Below are 11573 nucleotides of genomic sequence, written 5' to 3'. Positions count from 1 at the left end.
TTTTTGGTCTCTCAACATATCTCAATTGATCTTATAGTTTTTGTCGTAATTTCATTGAAAAAAAAAAAAAAAACTTTTGATAGTCAAGAGTAGAGGATGGTTGTCCATGACTTTATCTTATTCAAATTTTACATGGCGTAGTCAAATGCAATTTTTTATTTCGCTTTTTTTAATAGAGGGAGACAAAAAAGCTGACCCATAAAAGGGTTCGTTGTAATGTTTTTACACGTATTCGTTGCCTGATATTACTGTCTGCATCATGGTTTTGCTTTTCTCATCGTTTGATTGTTAGCACATCATCCTCTAGAGTTGAGAAATTCTTACAAACATCACCTTCAGAAAAAAAAAATCTTAACATTTTTCTTACATGCTTCTTAAGAACCAACAAAAAAAAAACATTGAAGGCTTTTCCTTCCTGCACTCTCACAATTAATTTCTTCGTACCCCCTCCCCAGATTTTGAAAATGACTATTTTATTGTAAAAGTAACTTTGGAATAATATGTTTTGGAAACTTTTTAGAACAAGTTTTCAGGATTTTTTAAAGCGAACTTTTCAGAATTTTGGAAATGAATAAAATGCATTTCAGAGCAATTTTTTGAAATAAGATTTCGGAATATGCGTTTCAAAAATAACTTTCCAGAAGGAATATTTTTCCGTGTTCTCTCTTTTTTCCTCTGCAATGTTTTTTCTCTTTTTTCTTCCTCTACAGTAGTGGCAATGGTAGAAGCGGGAGCAACTACGGTGAAAGTAATTTTAAACTTTTTATGTTACTGTGAGGTTTAGTTAGTAATTGAGGGTGCAGAAAGCAATAGTGTATATTGGCAATAAACTCCCTAATTTTCCTTTTTCCAGCTTGAGCCACCCTCTTTACATGGGTTTCTTCCTGCCCCTTCAACTTTTCTTCTGCGCTTTTCCAAAATATCTTAAATGATCTTTGACCTTTTTTACTAGCACCCATTTATAGATTTTGAAAATTAGTTTACATAATACCGAATTTCGAAATTTCATTAAAAAAAATTATCGAACTTTCAAAAAAATTATCAAATTTCAAAATTTGATATATATATATATATATATATAACATAATAAATTTATTATTCATTTAAGTAAAATCTTCTTCTCTCAAAATTTAAGTAATTTGGACTCTTTTTAAGATTTTTGGTGATTTATTTTATTTTCTTCTTTCAAAGCACACGATTTGTAAGGTAATAAAGTTTAATGCAATATTTTTGTTTTCAGTAAGTCTCTCGCCCTCCTACCCTTCTCTCAACTTTCAAGTTTTTTTTTTTTTTTTATGTGGATGATTATTCTTTCAGATATGAAATTTAAGCTGAAAATATAGGTCTCTACTATTACAAAAGTTTTGAATTGGTTTTATAAAGCAAGTTAAGACACATTATATTTTAGAGTTAATTTTTTGTAAAACGAAAAATTTTGAGATAAGAGAAAGTATTATAGTTCAATTAAATCAAGTTGCTTTAAGAAAACTTCATGCTAGACAATTGAGGTTCATTGTTATTTTTTATTTTATTTTGAGTAAATAAAGTATTGTGTAAGAATATATTATTTTGATTCATGAGTGATTAATTTGATATGGATTAAATATTGAAATATTTGGTTGTTTTTTAATATTGAATGTTAAATATTATGAGATAGAATGATTTGAATCAATTGGACAAAAATATATTTATAATTTAAGTTGTAGTAAAATTTACTTTGCCGAGTTAGTTTTTGTTAAATTGGGTAAAATTTTGAAATGTTCTAGCAATAAGTTGGTTGCTCAGTTAAGAATAAAAAAAAAATTAAATATATTTGTAATTCCTAAACTTATATACACGAAATTGGAATTTTATCTTGTGTCAATTTTTTATACATTTTTATCCTTAAACTTTAAAAATAAATAAATATAATCATGTTAACTCAATTGCGTTAAATTTATTTTACGTGTTAAATGATATTTCGAACTTAAGCAAAAAATATAAGTCAAATTAATATTTGAGTTGTAACATGTTAAATGGATTAAACAGTTCACACGTATATCAAAAACATCATTTGATACGTGAACAATATTTAAAACAGTTGAGTTAGAAAGAATATATATATATATATATATATATATATATATATATATATATATATATATATATATATATATATTTTAAAGTTTAAGAATCAAATTATATCAATATTTAAGATAAAAATAAATTTTAATTTAGGATCAAATTTGACAACTAACGGTATATTTAAACCATCAAACAATGAGATTATGACAATGACCTTATGACATTTAATGCAACTACAAATATTCATTACTTAATACATAAGTACCAAAGTGGTAGTTTGAGTAGCACAATGCTCTCATTTGAGTTTTGATTACTAATGGATGAATGCTTTAGTGAAAAAGAATTCATAGTAATTTTCTCTTCTTAAAGAAATTAGTCGCGCAAACAACCAATTTAATTGCTTAAGTGTACAATTTGATGTTTAAACAACAAGTTGCTTAGTTCAAGTGGTCAATCTAACGTTTGAAAGAAAGTTAAAATCAATCTTTTTGTGATATTAAGAAATATCATTTTTGCGATATTCCTTGTGGTGTAGGGTGCATGCGTCTTATTCAATTTTTTTTTTGTTGAATTTACATAAATATGTGTGTATTAGTATTCTTAACTAAATTTATATGTGGTGATATGTGTTATGTTAATTTTTTAGCAAGATAAATGAAAATGGTAATAACCTAGGTGCTAATTGATGTAAGAATATTAGGTGTGATAAGTTGATAGAAAAATTTATATTTTTGCACTGATACTCATTACACTAAGTGAGCATAATTTTTTATGGATTGTTTTATGAAGGATAAATTCTTATTTGAGTCAAATGTTAATATATAATAAAATTGTAATATTTATTTTTCAAAACTCATTGTATTATATGACTCTAATTTTAATTAAGTTAACTTTCAAAACCCGAAATGAAGCTCAAAATGGGATCAATAAACAAATTTATAAGAAATTGATATTAATGAAAAATGAAATTATGTTTTAATTAAATCGTGTTCATTTATCTTGATTATTATAGGGTGTTATTATGACTCTGGTGGTAAGTAAGTAATGATTAAAATTCAAATAATCGTCTTTAACCAATATAGAAAATAAATAATGTTTATATGAAATTTAAATATATATATATATATATATATATATATATATATATATATATATATATATATTATAGGTATAGTTATGGTAGTTTATGGAGAGATTTCATTTTCCATCCTTCTAAAATTTGAAAGTTTTAATCCATATCATATTATTCATCAAGATAAATGACATTCGTTATATATCTTACTTTTGTTTTTTAAAAGACAGTACTTAGCTTTATTATATCACAACAATAAAAGACACCATTTAGAATACTTACTTGAATTTTCGTTCAACACATACACAAATAATAAGTATCACATAGTAATTAGGAATAAGAAACAACAATTTTTAATTAGATAAATTTTAAAAATATTACATATTAAAATTAAATTATCATTATTATTTTAAAAATATTAAAAACATATTTAAATTAAATTTATTATTTGTCATAAGTAACATTTATAGGACAATTTCTTCAAATATAATATTGAATGGCATGTGCATCGCTGCCAGAATTTATAGAACGTCCACAACTCACCCCTTACTGGACGACATAGTTGGGCCTCCTACAGCCTATTATATCTTCCTAACTACTATTTCTACATATGTAATTTTTCAAATAATTTTTTTATCATTTATGGTATTGGAATAAGAAACGACATTTACCAACTATTAGAAAAAAAAAACCATACTTGGGTCCAAACTATTCTCTTCTCTCTGGATGCTATTTGTCACCTTCCATTTTTCATTTTTATGATTTTAGTTCCTAGTTTTGACTGAACGGAGTTTTGGTTTTTTATTATAAATTATAAATCATGTTTTACACTTCCTTTGAGTTAATTTTTAAACCTAATTTTGTTCATTCCATCTTTATTATTCAGTAATCTTTAGTCTTTAAATGTTATGCGGCTCCTTCTTGAACAGTACATACATATCCTGTCAGACAACTGTTTATCTGTGGCTATTTTGCTTTTATTCGTAGTAGCCGTAGAAATGGATGGCCTTGGATTCCAAAATTGAGACTTCGGAAAAATATAAAATTCTTCATTTAACTTGTTTCTCCTGCTATTCTTTTTTCTTGTTTATGCATGCAAAGTACATTTGGAGAATAAATTTAGATATTTGTAACAGAATCTTTAAGATTTTGTTAATATAGTTATGATATTATGCAAGAAAATAAATTTTATAACCATATATTTCAGTAATGCTGTATTGTTTGAAATATATTGCACTAACCCTAACTGCGAACATGTGCGGTTGCTGTATCTGTTTGTGTTCACATTTTTTAATTTTCAAGAAATTTAAGTTAAGATCAATAATAAAAAGTTTTAAAATTTAAGTTTAGGTAAGATCAATAACAAAATTTTTAGAAGATATTTGAAGGTTATTGAGGTTAAGTTAACATCAATAATATTTTTTAATTTTCAAGAAATTGAAGTTAAGATCAATAACAAAATTTAAAATAGTTGTTAAATGTAAAATTAAAAAAATAAGATATGTACAAAAAAAGTTTTTAAAATAATAATTTAAGACAAAAGATTTTTAGAATAACAATTAAAAATAAATTATTTATAAAATAATTAATTTTTAAAATAATTAAGGGTAAAATTGGTATTATAAAATGTGGACACAAAAGAGAATCTTCTTTATATCTTGTTATAGATACTTCCACGCCACACAATTAATTTTTAACAACCTTAATGACTTTACCAAAGTTTATCTCAAATTATTATATTTGTGAGTCACTAACTTTCCTTTTCAATCTATTTTCTTAATTTTTAATAATATAATAACTTTTTTTCTTTGGTTTAATTAGTCAGATGGTACCCACTTTCGTGTTTGGATATATCAATTTGGTATCAACTTTGAAAAATATATCAATTGCGTCCCAACTTTTCAAAAGATGTCTCAATCAAGTCTCTCTTATAAAAAAATTATTAGTTAATGGTGTGTCACATTTAAGTCTATGATTTTTTTCATTTTTCTATTTTTTTAATTTTTTTATGAACTTTTTTTTGTTGCCACGTGTCAGGTACTATTATATGACCACATGACAAGGTACTACCACATGTTTGTGTTATTACCAAATGTCATTGTCATGATTTCAATTTAGTTCCCACATATATTTATTTGATTAAATTTAGTCTTTACATATGTCTCTTTGTTTCAATTTAGTTCTCACATGTCTTTTTTCTTCAATTTAGTTCTAATTCTTTTTTTTTTCAAAATAAGAAATATTGTCTCTCTTAAGACGAAATTTATTATTTATATAAATGTTATATTGATATTTGTCATTAAAAAAATGACTTACAAAATCAAAATATATATATATATATATATATATATATATATATATATATATATATATATATAAATTTAGTGATAAAAGAGATGAATAACAAAACATGAATTAACAGTTAAGAAAAAATGTAATATGTTATATCATTATTTTAAATACAAAATATGAGTATTATTGAAAATGTTATACTCATATTTTTTATTAAAAATGACATTATAACATATATTTTTTTAATTGTTAACCTATGTTTTGTTATTCATGACTTTTACCACTAAATTTCAATATAAATATCGGTAATTAATTTTGTAAGTCATTTTTAATAACAAATATCAATATAACATTTATATAAATGATAAATTTGGTTTGAAGGGAGAGACATTATTTCTCTATTTTGAAAAAAAAAATTGAGAATATATTGAAACAAATACACATATGTACGAATTAAATTGAAACAAATACATATGTGGAGACTAAATTGAAATAAATAGACATATGTGGAAACTAAATTGAAACAAATAGACATATGTGAGGATTAAATTGAAATCAAGACAATGACACTTGACAGTGACACTAACGTGTGGCAATACCTTGTCATGTGTCACGTGTCACACTAGAGACCTGACACGTGCAAAAAGAAAAACATAGAGACTGCCACATGACACACCGTTTCCGACATTAATAATTTTGTTGTGAAAGAGATCTAATTAAAGCAATTTTTCAAAAGTTTGAACGCAATTGAGACGTTCCTAAAAGTGTGTACCGAACTGACACATCCAAACAAAAGTTGGTACCATCCGACTAATTAAACTTTTTTTTTTACCTTTGTCTTTGGTTTACTTTTCTTCCAATTTTTTTAATTTGCTCTTTTAATCGTTTTATTTTTCTTTCCGTTCTATTTTTCGATATGCATTTAGGCTTCACATTTAAAGTTTATTTGCAATTTATTTTCTAGCGTAACTCCAACTCTTCAAGATTCATTATCTAAGCTAAATTCAACCTATATAAAGTTAGACATTTGTCTTTAAGTTTCGATATTGAATTAGCTTAAAGGATTCAATTTACATTTTCGAAGTCTTAATTTAATGCTTTGTGTTCACTAACAAATAGGGGTTAAAAGACCATGAGTTAAAAGTTATTATCAAAATACATTTGAACAAATTATTATTATTATTCTAGTATCTTAATAGTTAAATTCTCGACCAAAGATAATTGCATTAGTTAAAAGCACATCGGTAGTTAGTTGAAGAAAAGTGACACCCATAAGTAATTATAAGAAATCCATATATATATATATATATATATATATATATATATATATATATATATATATATATATATATATATATATATATATTACGAGAAATCATCTTTTCGCTAAAATATAATTAAAAAAATAAGAATTCCTAAGAATTCTCTACTATTGAAATTAGTTGTAAGTCCTTAATGATGGTCTCGTGAAGGGCTTAGTTAGGCTAATGGCTGGTTGTTTCACCCAAGGATTGGGAAAAGTTCCGTAAATGGATTAGCATTGACTTGGGTCAAATCAAAATATACATAGTATATAAGTATGTGAAAGTGACTCCAAAAATGTCATTACATTCATCAACCACATTTAGGAAATAATTAAAGTTTCCATGATGGAAATTAGATGGTGAGTATTCAAAGGAGGCAAACATTTTGAATTTATCTAATTTAGGTGAATAAGTGAAATTTAAGCAGTTTAATTCATGAAAAAAAATGATAATAGACTAAACTAAATAATTAATTAATTAAGCTAATTACACGTTAATTAGTAATTATGGAAAAACTTAATAGTATAATTAAAGTTAAGGTAACTATTTTTTATATAAGTTCAATTTTCGTTGTTAATTTAAATATCTTTATATTACTAATTGAATATAATTATTTAAAATACGATTTTTCAATTAAGTTTTATAAAAAAATCATCGGACAATCTGTGATTCCAAAACAGCATATAAAACTCTATATTTTCATTATATTCTGGTTAAATTTAAAGATAATTGTAATTTTTGGTTCTCATATTTCAAACAATCTACAATTTTTTTATTTTTTTTATTTTAGTCTTACATTTTAGGTATCGGTAGTTTTATTTTATTTTTATTTCCTTAAGAAAATTTAATAGTAAATTGATATAAAATTACATTTATGAAATCTCATTTAATAGATAAATTCTAATAAACAAAACATCACATATCATAAGCACATGACATAAATATATAAAAATCAACTTTTTACTTATCCGAAATATACTAGAACATGAATACCATGAACATAGAATAATGTCATCAATATGTCTTAAAATATAAAATAGAATGGCAAAAAATTGCTCAACAGAGTAAGGAATTACAAATAAAATTGTTCTTCAAGAAGAGCTCAACAAGGAGCAAGATCTAACATGCCTACTAACTAAACAACATCATCTTCATAATCATAGTGATCACCAGGAGTTTCCACATCTGCACACACCAACATTGGTAATCATTGCAAAAAGAAAAACCAAATAAGAAACAAACACAAAGAGAAAGGGTAAGCTAGAAAAAAATAATTTAACATGTAATTAAATAAGCATATTATAAACGAGAACAACATATGATAGCAAATAATTCAAAGACCCTCTAACTCAATTATCCGGATACATGTAATGAGATCAGATTCACTGGTTATCTGTACTTGTGGTGATCTTTACTGCTCTGCAGATCCATTGCCAATGGATTTTACCCTACCACACACAAGGTTAGTCCATGATCATCTAAGGCCATTATTTTGCTAGAGACTAGGACCTTCTGCTACTCTCACCACATGAACTAATATACTCTATGTGAGTATGACTGATTCATTAGAATATTAGGATGCAACCTTACTTGAATCCTTATTTTATTACATACACTACGATAACATCACCATAAAATCTCTTATGAAACTCATGAAATTATATCAAGCACGCATACATTATTATTCCATACCAAGCACAACAAATCTCAATCTCATTATAGCACACATAAAACATACATGCAAACTTCATGCTAAAAGGGGTAAATCATCCGATCATGGAAGCAATCAAGTAATTAAAACAATTCTGTTGTCAATTTCGCTCAAGCTAAAAAGCTATCGCTCAAGCGACAGAAATCTCTCGCTCAAACGTCTACGAGTTTTCGCTTCCGATTTCGCTTAGGCGAGATTACTCTCACTTAAGTGAAAGGCCCTCACTCAGGTGACAACTCGAGACAGAGAGCAAAGATGAGTTTCTGCTATTCTTGCTTAGGCGAGAGCTTCTCGTTTGGGCGAAAAACTCCTCACTTAGGCGAGGATAACAGATACCCAGATGCACTCACTCATGCAAAGCCAAAAACTAAAGCAAAAACAAAATACAATTCAATACAACCATCAATCCAGTAACAGAAAACACATACAAGGGTTAAAACAAGAAAATCATTAAGGAACGACATGTTTGCAACTTAAAGAGCTGATAAGCAAGAATAAAGGAAGACAAAAATAAGATCATTAACAGGAACAACGTGGAACCAAAGCTTCGGAATTGAAAAACAGAAATGGAATAGAGGTTGGGGATTGACTTACATGGAGGAGAGGAACATTAGGTTTGTTTCAATGAGAACTTCACAAGAGTCCCAATTTCAATGTTTGTTTCAAGTGATAGAAATTGAGTTAGAACTGAGGAAACTCGTGAAATAGAGGCCAGGAAGGGGTGAGTTTGAGAGAAAATGGAGAGGGGTTAAGTGAAAAAAGTAGAGTAGAAGAAACTAGAGAGTTCTTTTTCTGGGAGTGAAAAAGAAACAAGTGAAATGACTTGAACCTCTTTAATTAGACCAGACCCAAAATTTTAAAAACATAAGTGAGTTTTGCAACATTCATCTTCCTTACATATTTTTTCAATTATATAAAAAAGTCACTAGAGTATTACGCGTATTTCTCTTTATCTAACTATGTTTTGTTAAACGTAAGAAACCATTACATAAAATCGAACTAAATGTTAAAGAAAGATGTAGGTAATTAAATATTAAAAGAATAAAATTGTATAAAAAATGAAGTTCAAGTAACAAACTTATGAATAATTAAATACGGAAAGACTGAAATTTGAAGAAAAGAATTTGGTACTAAAATTGTGGATTTTGCAAAATAAAGGATAAAATTATTTTTAAATCTAAATTTTATGCCAACGCTAAAATGGGTTAACTCCGGCAAACCTGCGTACTAATCCATCACTCATTTAGCGGTAGGCTTGTATTTTTAGTATGTTAGTTTGTCCTAATTTGCCAACTTATTTTTTTTATGATAAAAAACTAATTTAAAGTATTAAAATTGTTATATTCTGTTATTTGATTTGCATATCCTATAGTAATGATGGGGTATGAGAAAGGCATGAACTGTGTGGATAGACCGTCAAGTTGACGTGGAAATGAAGAAGAAAAAAGAGATTATGATACTTTTCTCCTTCTATCTAGCCTTGATCCCTCCAATGTATTAAAAGCAAATAATAATGACATGTTCGCTACATGTCAATTTAAATCTCGCTCCAATAACTCCAACAATCCATCCTTAAACATATTTTCTCCTACTCCTAACTATTGTCAATTTTACCCCAACTCTATGCCGCGTGAGACCCACACCGCACCACACCGTTCTTTCCATCATAGATAGGATCGGAGCATACTCTCTCACTGCCACCTTCAGCATCGTTAACTCACCATAAAGGAGCATACTCTCTCACTTCCACCGCCTTCGTGTTCTAAGCGTCCTTTTCCTACCAAAACATCATCCATTCTTTTTCAATCACTAAGTTTATCACTTTTTTCTATGAACAAAACAATTTGGCAAGTTATGCAAATTTAACTTCATCTGCAAATTCTACTCATGCCTCTTTACACCTTATTTGACCTACCTTCTCACATTTTCCATAAACACTACGTTACAAAAGAATATCAACTTTAATCATTTTTATTAGATCTCACTGTAACTGTTACAAATGCTTAGTATAAAATGTAATATTTTCATAAAGCATCAACCAAAGTATTGACTTTGTAATTTTTATAGAAATCAAAATTGCAATAATTTCTTAAAATATATAATGACATAACAATGAAAATCACTAAATCACTAAATTCAGTGAACTACTTATAAGAGTGACTTGCCCACTATATTCATAATTCGGAATTAAACATTAACTGTAAGAAGTGAGTTAATCATTTCCGCAATTACAGACATTAAGCTAATGATTGAAAGATTATTTTCTCACTTTTTTTCTCTCTATGAAATGTTAAATCATCCATAATTTTTTTCCTGTAACAATAAACTAGATTAATTATTGACCAGACTAAGTACAAAGTTACCAAAAGAAAACATGTCACCCACTTCAATCTGTACTAACTTGAGAATGGTTGAAAATTATTCCGACAAGGTCCATTGGCGTTAGTGAAAAACCCGACCAGCTTTGCGGCGGCGCCACCATTGTTTTGGGTGGAGGCATGCTTAGGCACTACCTTGCTGGTCCTTTTAGACGGACCCACAAAAAGAAGCGAGTCCTTCTGACCACCGGTGTGACTCCTACGCACAAGGTCCCGAAACCTCCACCGCTTAGCTGATGCGGTTGTCTTCTTGCAGGGTGGGGTCCACACACAGTATGTTCCTTCAGCCACGCCTTCGAGATCATTGTTTCCGCCCACAGTCTCTCGCTCTTCCAGCATCAGCGTCTTCAAAGGCACACGCGGACGACTTGTGGTTTTGACGGGAATGGACGTAACGGAAGAGTGAGACGCAGCGTCACGGTGCAACGGAGCGTAGAAAGGTCTGATTTGGCCATTGCAGAAAATGTCGTCGGCGGAGACAGGGGAGGAGTCCGTGTGACCGAAAGAGAATTCGAAGTCATCCACCAGGTCAACGTCGTCGTTTTGTTTGCAAAGAGTGTCATCGATGTCGCTGCGGAGTTCGTGGACGACTCTAGTAGCGATGTGAGGAAAAGAGTCGGAGGAGTGAGCTCCGAAACTTGGAGAAGACGGTGGCTCTGTCTGCGTCATTCCACTATTTGTGTCTGTCTCTTCGTTTTCTTCTGTTTCAGAAGAATACAGAAAACAGAGAAAGGAGTTTGGTAGAAACTATG

The 11573-nt window shown here is 28.4% G+C and overlaps 1 protein-coding gene across 1 annotated transcript; it reads right to left on the bottom strand.

The window, feature by feature from the left end:
• Positions 1-10616: 10616 nt before the first annotated feature.
• Positions 10617-11573, bottom strand: LOC114179787 (uncharacterized). The gene has a single exon (XM_028066244.2). The coding sequence runs from the start codon at positions 11488-11490 to the stop codon at positions 10840-10842; it is 651 nt and encodes a 216-aa protein (XP_027922045.1). The 5' UTR covers positions 11491-11573; the 3' UTR covers positions 10617-10839.

The sequence above is a fragment of the Vigna unguiculata genome, chromosome 3, assembly GCF_037176805.1.
Source record: "Vigna unguiculata cultivar grain cowpea cultivar isolate G323 ecotype 2 chromosome 3, ASM3717680v1, whole genome shotgun sequence".
NCBI classification, from domain to species: Eukaryota; Viridiplantae; Streptophyta; class Magnoliopsida; order Fabales; family Fabaceae; genus Vigna; species Vigna unguiculata.
This window is presented reverse-complemented; position numbering and strand designations above follow the sequence as displayed.

Excerpts from the sequence above, each read along its gene's own strand:
- LOC114179787 (XM_028066244.2), bottom strand. The coding sequence starts at position 11,490 with ATGACGCAGACAGAGCCACCGTCTTCTCCAAGTTTCGGAGCTCACTCC.